At 47.7% G+C, this 25941-nt stretch overlaps 1 protein-coding gene across 3 annotated transcripts; it reads left to right on the top strand.

The window, feature by feature from the left end:
• The first annotated feature begins 2402 nt into the window (after window positions 1–2402).
• On the top strand, window positions 2403–25638 carry SLC5A2 (solute carrier family 5 member 2). 3 transcript variants are annotated; one of them, XM_084805914.1, is made up of 15 exons: window positions 2403–2513; window positions 7050–7121; window positions 7862–7966; window positions 8373–8432; window positions 9915–10019; window positions 10277–10382; window positions 12294–12374; window positions 14251–14480; window positions 16079–16214; window positions 19189–19296; window positions 19804–19954; window positions 21683–21851; window positions 22219–22434; window positions 25061–25214; window positions 25412–25638. In XM_084805914.1, the coding sequence occupies exons 1-15, from the start codon at window positions 2403–2405 to the stop codon at window positions 25636–25638; spliced, it is 2031 nt and encodes a 676-aa protein (XP_084662040.1). The 3 variants fall into 3 exon arrangements, with proteins under 3 accessions (XP_084662040.1, XP_084662039.1, XP_084662041.1); XM_084805913.1 differs by having other exon boundaries at window positions 25061–25232; XM_084805915.1 differs by having other exon boundaries at window positions 2436–2513; window positions 25061–25166; window positions 25421–25638.
• Window positions 25639–25941: the final 303 nt, after the last annotated feature.

Below are 25941 nucleotides of genomic sequence, written 5' to 3'. Positions count from 1 at the left end.
AGGGTGTTTTTTAGTTATAGCACCCTGCCCAATGGAACTATTCGTTTTGGAAAAATCTGGTTTCTCCAACACCTTAAGACATCGACATTTTCAAAAGCTACAGATTGCTGAGCCAACTCCCCTGTTTGTAAAGTCTTCTGCTGAGTGTCATTTTAAATGTGCTCTTTAGCCATTGTAACACTTTATGATTTAAATGTCTGAGGGCTTCTTTGCTCTATCATCTGTATTTTCTGGTCAGCCTGCTAGTTTATAGGCATTTTAAGAATGGTTTTTAGTGCTTTTATTACTCTATTCTGCTGATGGTTTTAATTTGTTCGTATGATGGTGCAATGGGCTTATTCTTTGCTGCTGGCTTTATCTTGGTTTTATTCTGCACTGTTTTTATTTTTTGTTTTAACATTTGTACTGTATATTTTTATATGTTTTGTATAATTGTTGTGAACTGTCCAGAGAGCTTTGGTTACTGGCTGGTATAGAAACGTAATAAATAACTAAATACAACACCCAGAGAACTTTGGCTGTTGGGCTGTTTAAAAGCACAGTAAAATAAATAAATAAATCACAGATGGAAAAGCAGCTAAAAAATGTTAATACATCGATATTTTATCATTAGGTAAATAGTTCTACCATATCGAATGAGCCTTATGAGCACAGAGCACCCCCTGGTGGTATCACCTGTAAAGCATAGGCTAGCTATCGGATTCATAAAAGATGATGATGAATGAGGGAGGGGCCTTATTAACAGAACTTCCATCTCAGGATTCCCGGCTTCAGTGCACTAATGTGGGGAGATAAGGGTGTTAGCAGAGATAAGGGAGGAATTCAGGCTTCTTAAATACCCTAGGCAAAAGGGAGGGGGGTGTTCTGAGGATATGAACATTAAGACCAACAGCTTTTCTACACAAGGCTGTTAATGGGCTGTATCTACTTCTGGTTTCGTGGCAGAATTGATATCTGAGCACTACAGGAGGAGTGTTTCCTTCCTGCTTTTCTGCTACATATCCTCTGGGTGGCACTGTGGTATAGCAGAATAGCACAAATACAGAAGAGGAAATTACGCTTTCTTTCGCTTTCACAGTTAAATGCCCTATTTTCTCCGCTCTAAAAAAAACTCGCCAAGAGTGCTGGTCAGACACAGAAGTGAAACTGGAGGGTCAGGTTGTCGTCTAAAGCACCCGTAAACAGCCATGACTAGGGAATGCCAAATGCATGATAAACGGGGCAGGTGTGTAGTGTGGGCAGCAATAAGGTTGCCACCAGACCCCACGCCACCTCAGATCTTGACTTGAGACTTGGGAAGGGGGGCCCTGGTGCCTTAGAGAACAGCAGGATGGAGCCTGTTCGGATGGAGTGAAGCTTAGCAGAGCTTGGTGTGGACAAGCAATGGCCTCTGGGTGGGGCAGAGGAGACTGCTGAACAGAGCGGGCTGGGCCTGGGGCCTCCCAGATCCTTTGGGGAGGGGGCAGGATGAGCCTTAACTCAAGCTAGGATTAATCAAAGCAGCCTCCCCCCCATGAAGTTGCTGTCCCTCCCAGTGTTTTGGACTACAACATTCATCCTCCCCAGTGGGCACCTGGAGGGGCACCAGGTTGGGGAAGGCAACACAAGACCAGTTGAGTACTATTTATTTATATTTAAAACAGTAGTAGTTGTTTTAATGCCCAATGCCAAGGACTTAAGCTGGGAACATAGTAAGTGCCTGTGAGTGTGTGTGAACCAACAGACAAACCCTTCTTAAGCATGGAGATACAGCGGTCAGAAACATGTCGCCTGCCGACATCTGCTCATACAGTTCCACCCTCTGAAAACTTGCTGCCACTCTGCCCCATCCTCCCAGGATCTGCCACCCGAGGCAGCTGCTTCACTCTCCCTAATGGTAGGGCCGGCATCGCTTTATTTCATTACACAATTGAATCTGATGGCTTTATAAGCCACGATCTGCACTCCTCATTTACAGGGGTGAAAAACTGTGATGGAGCAGGGATATTTTGAGTTATGACACCCTCCCCAATGGAATTATTTTTTGTCTGGTTTTGCCAGCGCCTTAAGACATCACCACTGGCAAACCCTTCCCAGACATGGAGATACAGCTGCCAGAAACGCATTGCCTGCCGACCTCTGCCTGTTCTGCACTTATTCAAAGCACAGAACTTCTGTCCATTGAATATGTGGCAAACCGAGCCATGATGAATGGAAGTTGCCCTCTGCCACATCGCTCCCCTCTCTTCCTCACTTCACCCTTCCTCTCACGTACACACCAAGTTAATCGCACATCCAACCCATGACTGGGTTTGTTATTAACCACCCATCTGGGCCCCCCACACCATCCCTGAGGAGCTGCCCCAGAGAGAGCTCCTTGGCTTTGCCCACTTGACTGTGGACATTCCAGAGCTTGAGGAGCCATGGAGCAGGAATCGGCGATCCTCACGCCCGAGATGGCAACCATCAGCAATCTGGCAGACATATCAGTCATTTGCTTATACTTCCTTGCAGTCATTGGAGTCGGGCTGTGGGTATGTATGTATGGAGGGAAGGAGGGAAGGCTACTCCTCACACACTTACCAAAACGAGGAAACGGGGGGTCTAACTGGGGAGAGGTGACATTTGGACTACACCAAGTCCAGGTTGGTGTAGTTGAGGGGATTGATCCTGGGGACTGTCACAGGGACAAAGGGCTTTGGATCCAGTGGATTTCTATTAATCCCCCAGAACATCCCATTTCAGGGCCTACTAAGACTCACAGAGCTAAGCAGGGCCAGATGGCTGAGTAGCTCCAGAATTGGGTATTTTAATTACTTAATTAATGAGATTTCTACCATGTCCTTCAAAAAGATATTTTTCCCTCAGGGTGGGTTTACAAAGACATAAAAACAAGATACAAAATCGGTAGATATCAGTGATACCAAATTAGCCATAAATAAAAACAGCAGATAACAGCAGCATAAAATCAACCTCATCAGGGATTAAAATAGCCTGGGGGAATTACAAGGGTTTAACTCGGGGCCAAAAAGGTAGCAAAGCAGCCTCCCGGTAAACGTCCCTGGGGACAGCGTTCCGCAATGCTGGGGTACCGCCTTTGAGAAGGCCTTTTCCGCCTGTCTCACCTCAGCTGGTAGGAGCACTGAGTGGAGGACCTCCAAAGACAACCTTAGCATAAATAGGAATTTAGAGCTGGGAACATGAAATGTTTATTACAGAAATTTTTAACACACACACAGTTTGTTTTTACTTCTGAAAAGTCTTTCTCAATAACGAAGCCATCACTCTACATGTCTCTTTATTTATAACCAAACCAAAGATAACCTATCTACTCTCTTCCATACATAGCATCACCTGTCTTTCTGTTAATCAACCCATCTCCTTACACAGCTCTATTGAGCCCCAAACAAGCCTCATTCACCCATCCTCTGTGTCTCTGTCTCTCATTTGAGTCTTCTCATTATCCATTCTTTTCATGTCTTCTCTATTTAGCAAACAATAGTGAAAAGCTTTTGAAGCACTAGATGTGAGTGAACTCTGAAGGGATATACACTCACACACTAATCACAAACATGAGAAATGCAAATAAATCTGTTAGAAGTTTAGCTTTCAGCAGGGCCAGCCCTAAAATGAGGCAGCCTGATATGGGTGCATCAGGTAGCGCGGAATGGGAAGAGCAGTGAATTGCACTGCTCTCTGCATACAAAGGCCCTGCCACTGCCTGCCTGTCCACACGGCCACCACTGGCTCCCTCCTCCCTGCTTGCGCCTGCAGTTTGTGCCTGCCTGGCCAGCCAGCAATGACAGTGGCTCCTTCTCCTCCTCCCTCCCTGCTTGCTGGCCGCTCCCACCTTCTGTCCCAGGTGCAGGGCTCCTGGGAGAGTCAAGCAAAATATTGGAGGAGGTTCCGAACTCTTACGGGAGCGGCCAGGACCTTGTGAGAGGTCCCGAACTCTCACGGGAGCAGCCAGGACCTCAAGCGGTATTTCGGCCAACTCCCAGGAGCTCCACGGCTAGGGCAGAAGATGGGAGTGACCAGCTGGCAAGCAGGGAGGAAGAGAGATGCTGCCACCGCTGCCTGCCCAGAAGAAGCAGGGTGAGGGCTGCGGTGGCAGTGCCGTCAGTGCCAGGGGAGGCAGCAACATGGCTTGAGCCAGGCCTGGCTCTCAGATATTGTCAGCCTACAAACCTATCCCCGTTAGTAACATCCCTCTCAGACAGTAGGCCTGGAAGGAGACTTCTGTTAAAAATAAGCTGGATTGAAGATAACCCTAGTGTGACTTATCACTTCTGAGTAGGGTTGCTGGGGGCCATGGCAATTGGAACTGTGGTCAGCCCTTTCCCTCATGGAGATCCTGCTCCAAAGCTGCTATTCCCCCCCCCCAGGGGGGGTGTACTGGAGGGGAACGGCATACAGCAACAACTAATGGTAGCTGGGAGGGTAGAGGCAGTTTTCATCAGGGAATTGGCATAAGAGAAAAGATCAACCCCCCTTTCCCAGTGCTACAACCCCAGTCCCGAATAAGCTGTTTTGAGGGAAATAAAAAAGCATCCCTTGAAATTCCTCTGATAAATCACTTGAGGAGGAACCTCCAAATTCGCTTTTGGAAAATAAAAAAAAAGGCACTGGGAGATCCAATTGTGAATCTCCCACATCATGGTCTTTTCACAAGAGCCAAGGTAATCAATGGTGCACTTTGAACTTAAAAAAAAGAAGGTCTGATTGATATTTCAAAATTCCCACAAGGCACAGGAGATAAGTACATATAGTAATTTAAAGAAATCTGTGTATACCCCAAATACAGGTTGCCTGGATACTATTTACATTACCTTCATTAGAAAAATGATATATGCAAAGCACTAATGCACGTGAGGTACCTAGAAGCCAAACGCTGAATCAAGACTTTCCTTTGCACTCCTTTCCCACATCATTCCTCTGCCCCACATTCAGGCAGGCAGCCTCTGTCCCTCTGCACCCTTTGCTGTTTTTCTGCCCTTTATTGTCTCTTTTCTTTGATTCCCAGGCCTGATCACTCCAGATGGGTTAATTATTATCAACAGTTACATGATTCAGGAATGTACCAGCAGTTGTTAATGAGGTGTAAAATTCAACAGATTAGTAATTTAACAATCTTTTCCCTAAGGGAGGGAGGGTTATTTCTCCATTCTCCCTCTGCACCTTTCCCTATTATCCAGCCAAGGCAAGAAACCTCTCTTCTACCCCTCTTAAAAGGTGGTGGCCTTCCACAGAGTATAAGCATAGCTTGGCTTGCTCAAAAGATTCAATCAGTTTGTGTTCAAATTCAAACGGATCTGCAGAGATCCTGGACTAATGTGTGAATTGGAACATATTCAGTGGAGGCTGGTGGCTCCAGTGCCAGTGGGGCAGTAAATCCGCTCTGAGTTTCAGTCAGAACTCTAAAGGAGTTATCCAAGGTGTTTCCACACCTTGGATAACTCTTTTAGAGTTCTGGCTGGTTCTGACTGAAACCCAGAGCGGATTCACCATCCCACTGACATCGGAGCCATCAGGCTCTGCAGAGTATATTTATCATTCAGATTTCACAGTCGTGCCAATCATGGTGGGGGCAAACTTACACTCTGACGAGGTGGCCCAAGGCCTTCTTTTAAAAATATCCCCCTCTTGCTTTATCAGTAACAGCTGTTCTAAAACGTGGCCACAAACGCCCACAGGAGCAACAAGACGTGACAGTGCCCCCAGGGGCATTTGTGGCCACATTTTGAATGCCCGTGTAGCATTCGTGGTGGCAGCCACTAGCCAGGCTTCTAGCTGCTTGGAGCTGCTATTACCTTTAAATGATGGCAGAGCTTGGGTCGGACTTTGGGGCTCAAAGTCAAGGGCCCTCAAATGACCACCCAGGGAGCGTCAAGTGATGAGGGCAGTGGCAAAGAAGCCTGATGTCGGCATCCATTGTTTCTTCCTTCTTTTAAAGGCATGTTATATTCAGGGCAGCTGGCTGGGCATGCACATGGTTACAAATGCTCCTTTTACTATCTTCTCTTTAAAAATATATTATCCGTTCATACAAGAAAATTGTGCATATTCCCAAGTAAATGTGTTTGGCATCAGAAGCAACCTCCATTGTATTCCTGTAGTCATGATGGTGCTATGATTAGAGTTTAAAATGCAAACATGCACATTGTTCAGTCTTTAAGTCGTGTCCGACTCTTCGTGACCCCATGGATCATAGCACGCCAGGCCTTCCTGTCCTGCGCTCTCTCCCAGAGTGTGCTCAAGTTCATATTCATTGCATCGGTGATGCTATCTAGCCATCTCATCCTCTGCTGTCCCCTTCTCCTTTTGCCTTCAATCTTTCCCAGCATCAGGGTCTTTTCCAGGGAGTTTTCTCTTCGCATTAGGTGGCCAAAATATTTGAGCTTCAGCTTCAGTATCTGTCCTTCCAATGAGCACTCAGGGTTGATTTCCTTTAGGATGGACTGATTTGACCTCCTTGCAGTCCAGGGGACTCGTAAGAGTCTTCTCCAGCACCACAGTTCAAAAGCATCGATTCTTTGGCGCTCAGCCTTCCTTATAGTCCAGCTCTCACAGCCATACGTTACTACTGGGAAAAAACATGCACATGCTCAGAGTTTATTTTGTATTTAAATCAGGACTGGCAAACAGTTTGATAGTTTGTTTGCTCTAACATATCAGGAATATAGAAGCAATGGTAAAGGATGGAATGGAAGCGGGGGGAGAAAATAAATATTAGTTGTGTATTTCACAGCTGAAGTAATACACATGTCCATCTAAAGGGCGGGGGGCTCCTGAGTCCTGAGTGTAAAATTAACAAGCTGTACCACGGCTCATAAAGCAAGATGGGAAACGTTTTTAAAACAGTATACGTTCCTATTTTAACAAAAACGTGCGTGCATTGCAGATAATAACAACAACAACAACAACAACAACAATAATAATAGCAGCACATTAATGCGGAAACAGGACAGAATGGACTTAATTACGAACAAATGCAAATGTGACACAAACTGGAACTAGACCGATCAGGGCCATGCCTAATCACATTGCCTTTCCTCTCTCTCGGCTCACAGTCCATGTGCCGGACCAACCGGGGTACTGTTGGGGGATATTTCTTGGCTGGGAGGAACATGGTGTGGTGGCCGGTGAGTAACCGAAAAGGGGTGGGGAAAAAGGGAGGAGAAAGGCTTCCTCCCAAGAGGCATGGGGAGAGTAGGCAGAGGCCGCAAACCAGGGATACAATGGTAGATTTTGAGGTGCAGGAGTTCATCACCAGGCTCCCAAGGAGAGTCCAAAATTCCAAGCAGCAGTATTGTTCCATATCAGCAAGTCAGTTCTAGCAGTTCCCATCTCTACCAGGAGCTGGTCTTTTGTAAAGTGAATGGGTCTTAACTGCCATTCAAGACCAAATCACCCCAAACTATTTAGCATCACAAGGAACAATATATTGCTGCTGGGAAAATTACTTTCTCTGCAGTTACTGTGAGGATTGCTCAGAGGGATCAGGGAATTCTGAAGGGATTGGATGATAACCTCAGTGTCCCTGCTAATAAAAAAGTGCCAGGGCTGCATCCCTGGGAGCCCCGACTCCACTACATCACTGCCCCCCCCCCAACTTCAGTAGGAAAAGGGATGGGAATGAAATAAGATCATGGAGAAGGAGGATGGAAAGATAGAATGCAACACAGGAGGAAGGATGGGAAGGGAGAAGAGAGAAAGAAGGAAAAAGGAAGATCAGTGAGAAAGAAATTAGGGATGGGCAAGGAAAAGAAAGAGAGAGAATAAATAGAGACACTCAAGATGGTAAGGCCCTGTGTTAGGGTTGGTGGGTTTGGAAAAGTCAAAGTGCTGCCCTGTTCTTCTTTGGTGGTTATTGTGCCCACAGATCGGCGCCTCCCTTTTTGCCAGCAACATCGGCAGTGGGCACTTTGTGGGCTTGGCAGGCATGGGTGCAGCTAACGGCCTGGCTGTGGCAGGATTCGAGTGGAACGTAAGCAGTGGGCTGCGGGCTCTGTACTTTTCTGGGAGAACACAGCACGTGGGTAGAATGGGGCCTGGGGTGGGGTGCAGGGGAGAGGAGAGGAGAGACCAGACTCTCTTGATTTGGTGAGTGGAACATAGAACTACAAAATTAACATGCCAGCTTGGATTAGCACCTCTGTTGTCACCAAAGTAAAGATAAAAGACTGGCTTGGAAAAGATCATTTGGGTGATTCCACAGACATTCAACAGGTGCTGCTTTCCCCAACATGAAAATACAGTGATGGAGAAAACTTCACCTAGTATGTTTCTGCCTGTCATGCACATGTTAATGGTACAGGAGCTCCGACCAAAAAAAAAAAGGATGTCAGCATGACCGGTCCTGATCCTGACCCCAGTTCTTTCTTTCCTCCCAGGCTATCTTCATCGTTCTCCTCCTCGGATGGCTCTTTGTCCCAGTCTACCTCACAGCTGGGGTAAAAAACAATCTCTTCTCTCACACATGTATTGTTTATTTATATCATTTTTATCTCTCCAAGGAATCATGGCAGTTTCATGGTTCTCCCCAGCCCACAGTTTAGTCTTACAACTCCAGCCCTCTCAGAAAACCCCAGACAGCCACACCGCTTTCCCCTAACCACCCGCAGCTTGGTGGTTTCCTGGGTTTTGTGCAGTTTTTCTCCCAATTCTAAAAGGTTGAAATGGCTCTCCTAAGGCTTAATTACTGGTAGTTAGAGCTTTAAGTGACAATATGTATGTATGTATGTTTTTATGTATGTATGTATGTATTATTATTGTTGTTGTTGTTGTTGTTATGTTTATACCCCACCTTTTTTCCTCCTTAAGGAACCCAAGGCGGCATACATAATCCTCCTCTTCCTCCATTTTATCCTCACAACAACAACCCTGTGAGGTGGGTTGGGCAGAGAGTCTGTGACTGGCCCAAAGTCACCTAGTGAGCTTCCATAGCTGAGTGGGGACTAGAACTCATATCTCCTGACTCCATGGCCAAACCTCTAGCCACTACACCACACTGGCTATATGCAGGCAACTTAGCCCCACCCTTCTTGCCTTTAGCTCCACCCACCACTGGAATGCGGCCCCCGAGAGCTTCTCAGAAATGGATTTTGGCCCTTGGGCTGAAAGAGATTCAACACCCCTGACTCAGAGCACAGGACAAGTAGGATTAACGACTACTAGGGCCCCCTCTTCCAATTTATAGTTGGATGCATTGCCAGTTATATTTAGTTATCAGACCCACTTGCTGCAGTGGATACAGCATTATTAAACCTAAGGGCCAATAAACTGTGACATGAGGCATGAAACAAACATAGCCACAGGAAGCTCCAGATTTGATCACAGCAGTGGCACTGGGAAAGGGGTGGGGGTTGTTGAAGCCACCCCTATCTTGTATGCCCCATCCAAATTGCCCTTCTAATGCTATCATTAGCCCCACTGTCGCAGGGAGTGGTGGGAGAGAATATGTGTATTTCTCCTGCATAATATGTATTTTAGCCCTGGCGAAAAGACTTATACAATTCTGCCCTCACCAAATGGTCTTGGCCATTGTATCTCACAACCTCCAATTTGCCCTGCGGCCGCAAAGCTTTTCTTGGGGAGATCTATGGGTGGTTGTGGCTTGTGGCCACATTCTGCCTAATCCTCCCATTTGGGGCCCAGAGTTCAGATGGGCTGGTGAACCTGGGGAGGTTTGCACCGTACAGCATGGCTCACTTGCATGAGTCATTTGCGGGCTGCTGTTCTACAAGCACCTTTCATATCTGCTGTCTCCTTGGGACACATTGTGCTCTGCATTGTATAATTTAACCTGTAAGGGGCAGGGGCAAAGATGGTTCTGCATCTGGGTCATGGGTTAGTTGGCAAGTCCCAGTTAATGCTTTTCCTTTAGCCCTATGAAAAACAGTAGTAACCTCTCCCGCTCTGCTTCCCCGTTGCAGGTCATCACAATGCCACAATACCTGAAGAAGCGCTTTGGAGGCCAACGGATCCGCCTCTACCTCTCCATCCTCTCTCTTTTCATTTATATCTTCACCAAGATCTCAGTAGGTCATTCCTCCAAACACCAGGAATGGGGTTGGGGAATGCAGTTGAGTCCCCTTCTACCTGAGGAGAAAAAAAAAGGCTACCTTAAGGGTGTCCAAAAGTTGCCCCCCAAAGTCCGTCACCTCACCTTGCCCTACGGCAAGCCCACCTCTGGAAGGGGGAGGAACCTCATTCCTATTCTGGTCCTTTTCGGTAGCACCGTATCAAGACCCCTGTTCCTTAAAAAATTATGACTAATCTAGCCAACTCCCTGCAGGTGGACATGTTTTCTGGCGCAGTATTCATCCAGCAAGCCTTGGGCTGGAATATTTATGTGGCTGTCATAGCTCTCCTGATCATAACCACCATTTACACAGTGACAGGTAACCAGAGTGTGCCTTGGTTATCAGGCAGGGCTGGTGGGTTGGGTGCCCAACAGGAAGCCGGAATGCCAGAAGTGAGGGGACGGAATACATTAGGACAGGGGTAGGCAACGTTGTGCCCGTGAGCACCAATGCACCCCCGGATACCTTTCTTGGTGCCCCTCAAGGTGCCCTAGCCCTCCCACTTTCTTTTTAAAAAATTAACACATTTTCTTAACACCCAGCAGGGACTGCTGTGAAATAGGTCTCTGCTGGTGCTGAAAAGTGTGGGTTCAAATGTGTTGTTTAGTGGGTTGGGACTCAGACCCCACCTGCACCTTGTATTCTGTCTTTTGAGCTGATTACTTGTCCTTCAACACACCTCCCATGGCAACCATTTTGTGGTGGTGCCCACAACAGTTAGTCAACTTGCCAAATGTGCCCATGGCCCAAAAAGGTTGCCTACCCTTGCAATAGCGTCTTGGGTTGCCAAGTGGCCAGGAGAAGGCCAGGACTGGGTGGGGTGGGGAGAAATCAGCCTGACCTTTAACAGAGGCTTTGATATGTAGCAATCAGGAGGTGAAGCTTTTTATGATATGGAGGTAAACACAAACAAAACACCTCCACACCTGCTAATTGCTGCAGGCCAAACTGCTGGAGAGCTACTGATGCTGGTTTATAAACTGGCAACCAGACATAGATAGAAGTGTGTGTGTGTGTGTGTGTGTGTCCATCTGTCTGTCTCTCTAAGATACCTGGAATGATGGGATTTGTAGTCTAAACAATATCTGGAAGGCATCCAGTTGGGGAATTCTGTATTAGAGGTACAGGAATGCTGCCAGAATAAGCAACCTTACCAGTGAATAGGACCAATAGGAATAGTGCTGGATATCCCATCCATGCCCTGCTTCTGATCTTCCCTGGGCCATCCGGCTGGCCATTCTTGAAGGACAGAACGCTAAACCAAATGGACTCTTGAGCTTGACCCAGTACAACTCCCAGGAGACAGATGTTCTTACTAAGCAGACTCCGAACAAGTGGGGAAGGGGAAGCTTCCCAATATGTTCTTCTCAAGTCTGGGATTTCGCTTGACAGGTGATAAAGGCCTGAGCCAGGCTGCCAGAAAGAATTAGAATTCTTAGCATTAAGAGGAGGGACTGCAGCTTGGTGGTAGAGTCCCTGCTTTGCACACTGAAGGTCCCAGGTTCAATCCCCAGCCTCTCCAGGTAGAGTGGAAAAGGCTCCTGTTTGAAATCCTGGAGAACTTCTGGCAGTCTGAGTATTATTACTATTATTATCTGTATTATTTATATCAGGAGTGCCAGTGGAGGCTGGTGGCTTGGATGTCAGTGGGGTGGTAAATCGGCTCCGGGTTTCAGTCAGAACCAGCCAGAACTCTAAAGAACTCCTTTAGGGTTCTGACTGAAACCCACAGCGGATTCACTAACCCACTGACATCAGAGCCACCAGCCTCCACTGAGGGATGAATAACTTTTTTGGTCCCAAGCACTGCAGCTGGTGCCTGCTGTGGGAGGGACACATCTTTGCCTGTGCTCGCACACACACTCTTCCCACACAGGCAGACTCCGCTCAGCGCACGGGGACAGGGAGGTTAATACGGCCCCTCCCTGCCCGTTGAGATCCAGGGATCATGTGTGTCAGCGAAATCCTCTCCCATCCCCCAGTGCTCTCCACAGAGACTGCTGTTTCTCCGCTGCTACTAGTGATGGGAAGAGAACGATCTTGGAAGTGGGGTCTCTGGGGCCCATAGAGGCTTTATAGACAGCCATCTGTATGCATAACACTGCACAGGGTAAAAGAGAACAGGCTGCTGCCCTGAGGAGCTTCCAATCTGAAGTGTAGCCAATGCTACCGAGGAAGATGGACGGACTCGGTATAAGACAGTTTCTCCTTCTCCTGCCTCTCCTCCAGGTGGGTTGGCGGCGCTGATGTACACAGACACCGTCCAGACGTTGGTCATGATCACTGGAGCCTTTATCCTCATGGGGTTTGGTGAGTACACTGTGCGTCCAGGAGAGGACGGGACACAGAAATACGGCTCTTTCTGCTACTCCCTTCCCAAACTATGGAAATAGTTTATAACAACAACAAAGTGGGGTGCTGGTGATACTGGGATGTACATTATACAATGGTGACTTGTGATCATGTCCCCCTTCCTATGGCATCCAAAATGTACAATCAAGCCAAAACAGTGACCTTGAGCAAATCTGACTGAAAATGTCAATCTGATGTTGGGCTAAATGGCATCTTAGAATACATCATCTTCATTTGCAATTGCTAGGCACAGAGATCCTGTAAAAGCCTTTCTACACGAGGCTTTTATTGTGTGCTCGTGATTGCTCACTCACAGTAGTCTGCAGGTCCTTTGCACAATGTTGTCATCCTCCAGGACCTCTCCTGTGTTTTGCAGCCATTATTGTAGGGTTTTTTTCCCTAACGAGGAACATCTGGTATTATTTAGAAATGGTGAAATGAGAATCGCATGTAATTCCACAAATCTGCTATACCACAGTGCCATCTAGTAGCTGTATAATGAAACATATAGAAAGGCAGAGAAAGAAAACCCATGGAAAAACATGTGTAAAGGAGCTGATCTTAATCCTGCAAAGAATCTGAAAGCAGAAGCCTCGGTAAAGGTGCAGGATAAAAGCGTCATGTAGAAATGTAAACAGTCATCCAACTCATACTGAAACAAATACAAATGACTGACATATTTTTTAAGGATAACTTGATCCCCCACCCACCCAATGGCTGTTCAGGTAAATTGGACCATCTCCTACCCCTCTCACACCCACTGATATGGACAGAACACAGTAGGATAAACGTATAGAAAAAATGCAGCATTTCTGATAGTGTCAAAAATCATTTGCAACCCCACTTGTAGCTTGCAGTGGAAGAGCAATGATTGATTAGTGCTGAAGCCACTCGTTTGGGAGCCACCTGTCTCTTGGTGGGGTCTGAGTTCTCAGACAATATATGGGCTGTGTTTGGCACTCACACAAACAAGAAAACTTTACATCAAGCAGGGACCATAGAACCAGTGGAGGCTGGTGGCTCCAGTGTCAAAGGGGCTGTGAATCTGCTCCGCCCTTCAGTCAGAACCAGTCAGAATGCTAAATGAGCTATCCAAGGTCCTTAACCTATTTTGGGGATTGGGTTCAGCACCTTGGATAGCTTCTTTAGAGTTCTGACTGAAACCTGGAACAGATTCGCCATCCCACTGACATCGGAGCCACCAGCCTCCACTGCATAGAACACAGAAAGCTCCCTAATACCAGTCCAAGAGCATTTATCCATCTATACCAGGGGCAGGCAACCATTTTGGGCCTGAAGGACTAATTCAAAACTTGGAAGGGTCTTGGGGAGCCACATTCCAGCAGTGGGCATTATACATTCACCGTGAACAGAGCCAAAGATTCTCGACCAATGTTGTCTACTCAGGCCGGGGCTTTCCAGGGTCACAGGATGACCTCGTTCATTCCCATCCCCTGCTACCTGACCGTCCATAACTGGAGGTGCCCAGGATTGTACAACAGAGCCTCGGCCCTTCCCTTCAGATGAGAGAACGCAGCCACTGGTCTCTTGGGACATTTAAGCTGCAATCCTGTTCCTACTTCCCTGGGAGTAAGCCCCACGTCACTCAATGGGACTTACGTCTGAGTAGACACGAACATAGGATTGTGCTGTTAACCTCTTGATCCTTTGCGCTGCTCTGGCTTCAAAGACTGTTTGAAATCTGCAATATTTGCTTGTAATTTATTTGTGGCAGGGAAAGCTGGGGCGGGAAGATTGGGAAAGTTTCAGGGTGAAAATTTGACCAGAAATGCTATTTTCGGCCCTAAAAGTGCCTGTATCTACTATTCTACAGCCTTTAACGAGGTGGGAGGCTACCAGGGGGTGTTTGACAAGTACATGCAGGCCCTTCCCAGGCGGACCCTCTCTCCCACCCCTGCCCTCTACAATATCTCGGCCGCCTGCTACCTGCCCCGCGAGGACTCTTTCCACATGATGAGAGATGCCATTGTTAGCGATCTGCCCTGGCCAGCTCTTATCCTCGGCCTTTCCATCAACTCTATCTGGTACTGGTGCAGTGACCAGGTATGTGACCAAGGGTGGTGGTGGTGGGTTAGAACTATAATCTCCTATTGTCCACAGACGCAAGATCATACCCTTTTAATCTGGGTTTTTGATTTAATCTGGGTATCCAGATTTTTGGATACTGGGTATCAAGTATTTAATACTGGGTATCCCATCTGTGAGGGATACTCTGACTTGGATTGCTGCATTGAGCAGGGGGTTGGACTCGATGGCCTTGTAGGCCCCTTCCAACCCTACTATTCTATGATTCTATGGATTACCACTCAGAACCTTTCTACACAAGGCTTTTATTGTGTACTTGTGCTTGCTTACTCACAGTAGTTTCTGGGACCTTTATATGATGTCATCATTCTCCAGGGCCTCTCCCACTCTTTGCAACTGTTATCGCTTTCCTAAGAGGAAAGTCTGATATTATTTAGAAAATGTGTTATAAAGCCCTGTGTAATTGCACAATTTTGCTATACCATGGTGCCATCTAGAGGTTGTATAATGAAACATATAGAAAGGCAGAGAAAGAAAACCCAGGGGAAAAAAACATGTGTAAAGGAGATGATCTTAACCCGCAAAGAATCTGGAGGCAGAAGCCTCGGTAAAGGTGCGGGATAAAAGCGTCATGTAGAACTGCCCTCAGTGTTTTATTCACAGACCATCAGTGCTGCTTAGACTCCTCACATTGCTCATAATCACACGTTTAGGCCAGTAACCCAGCTATCATTTCTAAGGAGAAGTCCTATGTCCTTTGGTCTGAAAGCATCCTAGCTTCAGATTATGTGGTCTGGCTCTGGCTGCTTGGTAGGGATGAGAAGTACACTCTACACAAGCTCAGAAGCATTTAAAAATCATTCACATGTTCCACAGATGAGTTCTAATGCTGCAAACAAACTCTGGGCATAAAGTCTGGTTCAGAAGGAAGCTCTGTATGTTGACAAGCTTCTTAAGGTAGCCATGGACATTGGGAGGACAGCGGCTTCCCCCTGACCTCTAGGGGGCACTAGTCAGTGAGGGAAAGCTGCTTTAAGGGTGCGAGGCAGAGGGAATTCACACATTTATGGCACTTCTGTTATGGTGCTGTGGCACTGGGAGTCACAGAAATGGCAGACATTGGTGCTTAAGTGGCCAAAACGACCACAGAGTTTAACGTCTGAGGTCACATACAACCAAAGTACCTCACTTGTTCTTTCCAGAATGCAGCCTTTCTTCCAAGGCCAGTTCAGAAACTGGGCAGACATAGCTCACAACTGCTCACATCGGGCCAGTACAGAGCATTTCGGTATCTGTGATGGACAATCTAAATTGCACCTTCCGTCCCACTAATTAAAATGGAGCACTGCACACTGGGAAATGACCCTACACACGCCCCATTGAAAAGCGTGGGCTCCTTGTCATTGCAATGGGGTTCGTACAGAGGAACATCCTAGTAGACAGTGTCCACGGGAGCCTGCCTCCCTCTCTGCCACCTTTAGTAGATGCCCCACCTGTGCCACCTGAGGTAGCTACTTTACCTTGCCTCATGGCAACACCACCTCTCTACTCAATGTACCTGGACTATTAGCGAAGATGATGGAACGGATGATCGCTGCCATTTCCACCCCACCCAGGTCATCGTGCAGAGGTGCCTCGCTGGGAAGAACCTCAGCCACGTCAAAGCCGGCTGCATCCTTTGCGGCTACCTCAAACTGCTGCCCATGTTTCTCATGGTGATGCCAGGCATGATCAGCCGGATCCTGTATCCAGGTAAGGTAAACACCTGGGAAGGGTTGGCAAGGAGGCTTGGGACATTTTAGAGCTGGAAGAACAAAAACAGTTCCAGGTCGTCCATCAGGGAGGAAAATGTGGAGCACTAATCTGCTTGAGACAAGCAGTGGTTCCGGGTGTTATTTGGGGCAGCAAGGAATGCATTCAGTAGTGTTTGGACCTAGCCCTGGATCAGCCTTCTCCAATGTGGCAGTGTCCTCCATATGAAACTACACCTCCTAGCAGCGCCAGCCAGCAGCCCTATTGCCATGTTGGCTGAGGATGATGGGAGATGTACTCCAGCACACCTGGAATGCACCAGGTTGGGGAAGGCTCCCTAGACACGATGTAACACAGGAAAAAGCCTGGGGTAAATTAATTTTCTCAAAAAGTGACCGTTATCTGTCTTAAGGTAGGCTAGAGTTAGGATGGACTGACTTCTTAGTACACTGGTTCTTTAAAACTTTACTTGATCGAGGCCCTTAGTTTTGTTTGCTTGTTCTGGTGGATCACCACATTTTCTTACCTTATGAGTGGCATGTGGAAGGCACTTGAAAGGCAGCCAAAGTACGGGCCAGCCGCTGTTCTCTGTGGCAGTAACCCAGCAACACTATAGATGAGCAAGGGGGAGAACAGCATCATGGGATTTCTTGGCTGCTTCCTCTGCTGCTGCTGCTGCTTGCACTACTTTTCAATTTAAAATTTACACTGACAAGTTCAAAGAATCTTGTGGCACCTTAAAGGCTAACATATTTTTATGGCATAAACTTTTATAGACTAGAGTCCAGTTCATCCTCAGTTCATGGGTGTATATAAACCAGTAAAAAAGGGGGCGGGTTGTAAGTAGTGAAATCAAAGGAAAAAAGAATGGGGAAAAATATAGACTGTGACAGTTATGTTAAAGCTTAAAATATATGTAAAATAAGTACAATAATCATTTGCAAAGCAGTGTTGAGGATAACACAAACATCCTGGCATTACTTTGTTAATGAACAGATAATGAAAAACCCTGCTGAATTATCAAGAAGTTCAATACAATTACCTGTGACCTGAACAGAGATCATGGGTTTTTATCCCACTACTAATTAACTTAGCAACTCCAATTACTGCTATTGTCACTGTGATTATTTTGCATCCATTTAAGCTTTAATTGAATTGTTGCAGACTGCACTACTTGTATTTCATTGCCTTTTGACCTCACTGAGTATTCTTTTGCCCGCCCCACCCCCATGTGTAGATGGCCTTCTCAACGGAGAACATTTCATGCATCTGAAATGCATGAAACTTGTGCCTAATATTTGTTGTTGTTTTGTTTTTATGGTGCCACAAAACTCTTTGTTGCTGTTGCTGCAACAAACGTACATAGCTACCCCTCTGGAAACTGAAAGTGAGTTGCCTGCTTAGCAGGGGGTGGAATTATCAAGGAAACCTCCGGATCTTCTGCTTTTTCTTCTGCATTGCAGGTGTAGGGATGCACAGAGGTTCTTCATAGTTTAAGAAGACCCTGTTGGTTCTTCTGGACCTCTCAGTGGCTTTTGATACCATCGACCATGGTGTCCTTCTCAATCGTTTATCTGGATTGGGCTTGGGAGGCACAGTTTTAAAGTGGTTCCAGTCCTTTCTGGAGGAGTGGTCTCAGAAGGTGGTGCTGGAGGGCTCCTGTTCCACCCTGTGGTCATTAGCCTGTGGGGTGCCGCAAGGTTCGATCTTGTCCCCCATGCTTTTTAACATCCACATGAAACCACTGAGGGAAGTCATCAGGAGGTTTGGGCTGAAATGTCATCGGTATGCGGCTCAGCTCTACCTCTCGTTTCCATCTGCACCTCCCAGGGAGGCTGTGGAACTCTTGAACCAGTGTCTGGAGGCTGTTTGGGGATGGATGATGGTGAACTAGCTGAAACTTAATCCAGACAAGGTGGAGGTACTGTGCGTTGGGAGACCAACTTTGGATGGAGGTTTACAACTGGTCTAGATGGGGTTGCAGTCCCCCTAAAAGATCAAGAATGCAGCCTGGGAGTCCTCCTGGACTCTGAGCTAACTGGGGAAGCCCAGGTGGCTGCAGTGACCAGGAGTGCTTTTTACCAGCTTAGGCTGGTACGCCAGCTGCAGCCCTATCTGGAGAGGACGGACCTTGCCTCAGTTATCCACGCACTAGTCATGTCCAGGCTGGACCACCGTAATGCGCAATATGTGGGGCTGCCTTTGAAGACGGTTCAGAAACTCCAGCTTGTGCAGAGTGCAGCCACCTGAATATTGCTGGGGGCAAGACGATTCAATCATATAACGCTTCTACCGCACCAGCTGCACTGGTTACCAGTGTGTTTCTGAGCCCAGTTCAAATGCTGATATTGTCCTTTAAAGCCTTAAACGGTTTGGGAGTTGAAGGACCGCCTACACCCATATCAACCTGCCTGCACTTTAAGATCAAAAAGAGAGGCCTTTCTCCTTTGCCCATACGTGAGAGGGCCTTCTCTACAGTGGCCCCACACCTTTGGAACAAGCTGCCATTGCAGGCCCGCCATGCTCCATCATTGCACACTTTTAGGAAGGCCTTGAAATCATGTTACCTTACCTTGGCCTTCTATTGATATGACTGCTATTGTTGCTGTTGACATTGCTGATGCTGCTGTTAACATCACTGTTGTTTTTATTGTTTTTATATTTTTATCACTTTTAATATTTTAATTGTTTTTATGTATTTTATTGTTGCAAGCTGCCTTGGGAGGGCTTCTCCCCCGAAAGGCAGCCAATAAATATTTTAAATAAACAAACAAACAAAGATAGCATCACCGATGTAGTAGGATCTCACCTTTAGGCACTCCCGTCAAAACTGGCTATCTAGGTGGTAAAAGCAAAAGCCTCTTGGCACAGCAATCAGAGAGGAGCAAGCGGTGCACACACAAACCATGACTTTCTATATTTTAATACAGAAGTTCTTCCTCACATTCCTCCCCTGCCCCCTCCGCTTTTTCAGATGAAGTGGCCTGCATCATCCCAGAAGAATGCAAGCGAATCTGTGGCACTGATGTTGGGTGCTCCAATATTGCCTACCCAAAGCTGGTGGTGTCCCTCATGCCAAGCGGTAAGGGCTGGGGGGAGCAGGGGTGTGATTTTGTCTCTGAACCCAGTGCGTTCCCTTTTGGCAGCACAAGGGTGACGGGGAGTCTTCCCCAACCTGGTGCCATCCAGATGTGTCTGACTACAATCCCCATCACCCCAGCCAGCATGGCTGGGGATTCTGGGAGTTGCAGTCAGACACATCTGGACGGCGCCAGGTTGGGTCACTGCTGGTGTAGGGGGGCTCAACAGCCCCTCAGAATCCATTGCTTCAACCCAGCCTTCCCAACCTGGTGCCCTCCAGATGTATTTGAATGTAACTCCCAGAATCCCCCAGCCAGCATGGCTGGCTGGGGGATTCTGGGAGTTATATTTGACTACATCTGGAGGGCACCGGGTTGGGGAAGGCTGCTTTAGCCTCACTGTGACTTCTGACCTGTTCCCTCTGTGTGGCATGAGAGATGCTGAGCTGCACAGAACACTGACATACATTCCTTCCCTCCTCCCTGTCTCACCATGTCATCCCCCGCAGGCCTCCGGGGGCTTATGCTGGCCGTGATGCTGGCTGCCTTGATGAGCTCACTGGCTTCCATCTTCAACAGCAGCAGCACCCTCTTCACCATGGACATCTACAATCGCCTGAGGCCACAAGCCAGCGTCAAGGAACTGTTGATAGTGGGCAGGTGAGGAGGTGCACCATGCTGCCACACCCCCATTTAGGACCATCTGCTTTGGCCAAAGACCTGGTAGCTGGGGATGATGGGATGTGTGGTCTGACCCCGCTGGAGGGCACTATTTTGGGGAAGGCTAATACAGGCAAACAAATTTGTTAAGTCTGTCAGACACCACAGGGCTCCGTCTTGTGTTTGTTACAACCATCTAACATGACTTTCCCGCTGACATTTTCTCCAGCATTGCACTACGGCAGGAGTGTTGAACCTCTTGCAGCCCGAGGTCCAAATCCAATTTCAGAGTAGCTCTCTGGGGCCACATTCCAGTGGTGGGCGGGACCAAAGGTGAAGGGGCGGGGGTGAAAATACAAAACATTACCAGCATATTGTAGCTTAAAGCTCTTACTCTTACTAAACATTAGGAAAAATATTAGGAGAAGCCTTAGGGGAGCTGTGGTGTAGTGGTTAGAATGTTGGGCTGGGACTTGAGAGATTTGGGTTCTAGTCCCCACTCAGCTATGAAGCTCACTGGGTGACTTTGGGCCAGTCACTGACTCTCAGCCTAACCTACCTCACAGGGTTGTTGTCAGGATAAAATGGAGAGGAGAACACCATGTGAGCCACCTTGGGTTCCTTGCAAGAGGAAAAAAGGTGGGATATAAATGTAATAATAAATAAATTAATTAATTCAATTTTTTTGGAATGGGGAAAAAAGTGTGTAAGAGCCGGGAAACCACCAAATGATTGGTGGTTGGGAGGAAGGGCCAGGGCCCTCTGAGGGACCCAGAGGGCTGGATTGGGAGGGCTGTATTTCACCCCCGGCCCTGTGCTTCCTCGTCCCTCCACTATGGGACCCGTGCTGCTTTCCCTTCTCCAGCCACGTTAGAATCACTAGATCTTAGGGCATATCTATACGGTAGGCTTCAACTGGTTTAAGCAGTTATTTACTTTCTGGTAGGAACCTTGGGAACTATAGTTCTCGGAGGGGCAGCCAGGGATCTCTTGCGCTTGGCATCCTCAAACTACACTGCCTGGAATTCTTTGGGGAAAGCCGTCTCTCTCTCCATCTAAAATTATTTCTAGGCTGCTTTTAAAGGTAGAACCCTCTCAAACTGTGACAGTTAATCTGGCATAACACCCATGTCAGTCGGTTGTGCCAATATACCCTTAGGTTTAGAAGGTGCCAGAAAGGAGGCTAAATCTAATCCAGGCAGTATCTTCTACCTCTGAGCCCCTCCCTCCATATTGCAAGATGGAGAATTCAGACAGCCCCATGTGCTACACATCAGGTGTGCCACCTGCCAAGACACCTTCGTAAGAAATCAAGCCAGCTGACTCTGGCAAGTAAGACAAGCCACATGATACAGCAACAGAAGGCAAACACACCAACACAAAGTCTTCCCTGACTCCAATTAAGCAGTACTCTCTAAGGGTGCAATCCTGTGCATGTTTACTGGATTGCACCTTAAGCATCTTATGCCTTAAGCATCTTAAGCATGCACTGAATTGCGTCTTAAGCATCTTACGCCTTAAGCATCTTAAGCATGCACTGGATTGCGCCTTAAGCATCTTATGCCTTAAGCATCTTAAGCATGCACTGAATTGCGTCTTAAGCATCTTACGCCTTAAGCATCTTAAGCATGCACCGGATTGCGCCTTAAGCATCTTAAGGTGTGCCCCCACTCCTGCTTTCTATCAGGGGGTGCAACATTCTCACCCTATGGCTATGGCTTCCCACAGAGTGTGGATCCTGCTACTTGTGGGGGTCAGTATTGCATGGATCCCAGTGGTGCAAGCTGCCCAGGGTGGGCAGCTCTTCGACTACATGCAGTCCATCAGCAGTTATCTGGCCCCGCCCATTGCTGCCATCTTTCTGCTGGGAGTCTTCGTCAAAAGGGTGAACGAGCAGGTGAGTGAGTCCAAAAACCAGGCACGCACGCACACATTGACCCCTAGAAGTTGTATGGTTAGAGGAGGGGAAACCCAGGTGCTCAAAACAGGGGGAATTTAAGAGATGGGCACCAGCCAGTTCATGACTGAGGTTGTCCCAGGGATGGGAAAACAGAGGCACACTGGGATGAAGGATCCAGCAATGGTCCAGCGAGTGGGTCTGACTCTCCATAAATGGTCTGTTTTCAGGGTGTGCCATGAGCTTTCAATTTTAGGTTATGGGGCAGGGATTGGAAAGTACAGGGCAGCCAAAAGCCTGTGCAGAGGGGACTTGAGCAACAAGTTCTTGCTCAGCCTCCACTTTCACCCCATTCCTTTCTCTTCAGGGTGCATTCTGGGGGTTGATGGGGGGACTCGCCATAGGCATGGCCCGGATGATCCCAGAATTCATCTACGGGACAGGGAGCTGCCTCTTCCCCGGCACCTGCCCCCGCCTGGTCTGTGGCTTCCACTATCTCTACTTTGCTGTCATCCTCTTCTCTGCCACAGCAGTCGTCACGATGGGCGTCTCTCTCTGCACCTCGCCTATCTCGGATAAACACGTACGTATACAGGGAGCGCAAAAAAAGTAATCCCTGTGAATGACATTGGCGCAAGAACCTACACTGGGGTTTCTGGTATAAGAGCCTTATTGCTATGACTACTGAAGCTCCTCCCCTTTCACACCTCCATGCCACTGAAGCTGCAGCCTAGAAAAGCCCAGCTTTATTTTGCAGACTCTTTCTATGGCTCATCTTCCATCCAATTAGGCTCACAAACTAAGAGATACCTATTGTTTCCCTGCCTCTTCCTTCATATGACCAAGTTTACAGAGCTCCCTTCCTCCTAACTCAGACATCACTGAGATCTGAGCCAGCAGTGACTGACCGGGAAAGAGATCGTGGGGTTGTAGCGGACAGCTCAATGCAGATGTCAACCCAGTGTGCGGCTGCTGTAAAAAGGGCAAACTGTATGTCAGGCATAATTAGAAAAGGAACTGAGAATAAAACTGCCAATATCACACTGGGAGAGCCAGTGTGGTATAGTGGCAAGAGTGTTGGACTGGGAGCTGGGAGATCCGGGTTCTAGTCCCCACTCAGCCATGGAAGCTCACTGGGTGACTTTGGGCCAGTCACACACTCTCAGCCCAACCTACCTCACAGGGTTGTTGTTGTGAGGATAAAATGGAAAGGAGGAGGATAATGTAAGCCGCCTTGGGTTCCTTGCAAGAGGAAAAAAGGTGGGATATAAATGCAATAATAAATAAAAAATACTGCCCTTATACAAAGCCATGGTGTGACCGCACTTGGAATACTGTGTCCAGTTCTGGTCACCACACCTAAAAAGGATATTGTAGAGCTGGAAAAAGTTCAGAAAAGGGCAACTAAAATGATTAAGGAGCTGAAGCATCTCCCCCTATGAGGGAAGGTTACAACAGCTGGGATTGTTTAGCTTGCAAAAAAGGAGGGTGAGGGGAGACATGATAGAGGTCTACAAAATTATGTATGGTGTGGAGAATGTGGATAGGGAGACATTTTTCTCCCTCTCTCAAAATACTAGAACCCCGAGTCATCCTATGAAGCTGATTGCTGGGAGAATCAGGACAGATAAAAGGAAGACCTTCTTCACCCAGTGCAGAGATAAACCATGGAATTCGCTACCACAGGATGTAGTGATGGCCACCAATTTGGATGGCTTTAAAAGGGGTTTGGACAAATGCATGGAGGAGAAGGCTATCCATGGCCACTAGTCCAGATGGCTATGTGCTACCTCCAGTACCAGAGTCAGTGAGCCTATGTACACCAGTTGCTGGGGAACATGGGTGGAAGGGTGCTGTTGTGCTCATGCCCTGCTTGTGGGTTCCTGGTCGACAGCTGGTTGGCTACTGTGTGAACAGAATGCTGGAGTTGATGGACCCTTGGTCTGCTCCAGCAGGGCTCTGCTTATGTTCTTATCACATAGATTCTCATGAGTGAGGCCTGTATGACCACTCAGCTTGTAGGCCTAGAAAGGCCTACATACCACCTTATGGCTGTGCTAAGGAGCTTGACTTGATATTGGCCCCAAAGAAAATTGGGCTGTAGGGGGGACGATTAAACCCTGAGGGGGAGATTACTGGGATCTCGTAGCTCATAGTGGCCACAGCAGCTCTCTTAACTCTGCCATAAGGGGAGCACCTGAGAATCTAATGCAGTCCCTCTTTGGGCTTTTCTACATGAGGCTTTAACCCGCACCGTTACTGAGACTTCTACTTCCAGATTCTTTGTGGGATTAAGATCAGCTCCTTTATATGTGTTTTTCCCCCGAGTTTTTCTTTCTCTGCCTTTCTATATGTTCCATTACTAGATGGCACTGTGGTATAGCGGAATTACACAAATACACAAGGGCCTCATGGCACCATTCACAAAAATACCAGTCTTTCCTTGTTAGAAAATCCCCCTAAAATGGTTGCCGAGCACGGGAGGATGACCATGTAATGTAAAGGACCTGCAAACTGCCATGAGTGGGGAATCATGAGTGCACAATAAAAGGCTCATGTAGAACGGCTCTTTATAGTTGGGCATTCATACATCTAGAGCAACCAAAGGAGGAAAGGTACTAACAATAGGAAAAACAACGGGAGAGATATGACATCTCAAGGGTGGAAGATAAAATCTCACAGATTTTATTGCCCCAACACATTTTAAAATACATTTCCTCAGGGGCACTTAAAAAATACTTCTATGTTCTCTAGCACAGGGGTGGGCAGAAGGTAAATCAGGACCTACTGATGGATCTCTGGATGACTTGCAGTAGATTGGCATGGGTTTCTAGCTTCTTGTTTAACCACAGCAACAGCTAAAGACATCTCTGTCCTGAAACAAAGAAAAGCTGAGGGAGGGAAGAGGTAAAGCCAGGAATGGGCTTTTGTGTGAAAAGGCTAAGAGCTCAGTTCTGGTAATGAAAACAAATTCCTATGTTGAAGATGTTCTCGAGAGTTACCCTTGACCCTTCTTTAATCCTGTGTATGTCTGCCCTACTGTATACGCTTGACTCCAGTTAGTGGATCTTTGGGACTTGGCAAAACAAAACCCAAAGTAAATCCCACAAGTGTGCCCCATAACCATCCATAAACCCTTGAGATTTCACGTCGTCCCCTGTGTTTTTCCCACTTATTCATCTGAACAAACTCGGGCCTTGCGCTCATAGCTGCATCGCCTGGTGTTCAGCCTCAGGCATAGCCAGGAAGAGCGGATAGATCTGGACACGGAGGAAGAGGAGGAAGCTAAACAAAGGGAGGCTGCACGGCAGCATCGCCAGGAACAAGCAGAGATTTCAGCAATGAAGCATGGAAGACTGGAGCGTGGGCTGGAGATGGATGGTGAGGGAGCGTTACGCTGGAGACAAAGAGAGGCAGGCCTTCATACAGACTCCAGCCATCTCTGGTGCAGCCCCAGATCACCCAGTTATTCCTTGGGGTTTTCATGTCACAGCCACCTCCGGGGCCCAGGTGTTTTAGGGTGGCCCTATCATCCACTCTCTTTGCCCCTCTCCACACAGGTCCCAAAGCAGTGTCCTCCTGTGGCAAACTGCGCCAGTGTATGGGCTGGTTCTGCGGGATAGGGACGGGCAGCCAAGAGCAGCTGGAGCTGACCCCAGAGGAGAAAGCCAAGGAGCTGCAGCGCCTGACGGACATCACGGAGCACCCACGCTGGAGGCGCGTCGTCAACATCAATGCCGTCATCATGATAGGCCTGGCAACGTTCCTCTGGGGCTACTATGCCTGAGCGCCATCTGCTGTGGCAGCACATGGTAACCTCTGACCCCTGCCCACCAAACCATCTGGGCATCCCACGCAACCTGCAGCCTCGGAGGAACAGCGGGAGCAACAAGACAGAGTCCAAGTTGGTAGGGGACTGAACAGCCAACTTGGCCAGCCCACATCCACTAGTCAGAATCATCCAAGCCCAAAGATCAACCCACGTAAATCCAGACCCAAGTGCGTCACAGTAAGTTGCAAAGTTGTGAGTGCCCCATTTTGACAGCCCTTCTTAGTTCCCCTGTGCCACACCACTCCACCCATCTTGTCC

The sequence above is a fragment of the Heloderma suspectum genome, chromosome 6, assembly GCF_057233095.1.
Source record: "Heloderma suspectum isolate Gila_16-S chromosome 6, 16-S_ref, whole genome shotgun sequence".
NCBI lineage: Eukaryota > Metazoa > Chordata > Lepidosauria > Squamata > Helodermatidae > Heloderma > Heloderma suspectum.
Note: the sequence above shows the minus strand (reverse complement) of the source record. Positions and strands in the feature narration are given on the sequence as shown.

Bases quoted from the DNA above. Each gene is read 5' to 3' on its own strand.
- SLC5A2 (XM_084805913.1), top strand. From the start codon at position 2,403: ATGGAGCAGGAATCGGCGATCCTCACGCCCGAGATGGCAACCATCAGC. The intron at 10,383-12,293 runs GTAACCAGAGTG...CCTCTCCTCCAG, and splicing joins CACCATTTACACAGTGACAG to GTGGGTTGGCGGCGCTGATG. The intron at 16,215-19,188 runs GTAAGGTAAACA...CCGCTTTTTCAG, and splicing joins CAGCCGGATCCTGTATCCAG to ATGAAGTGGCCTGCATCATC.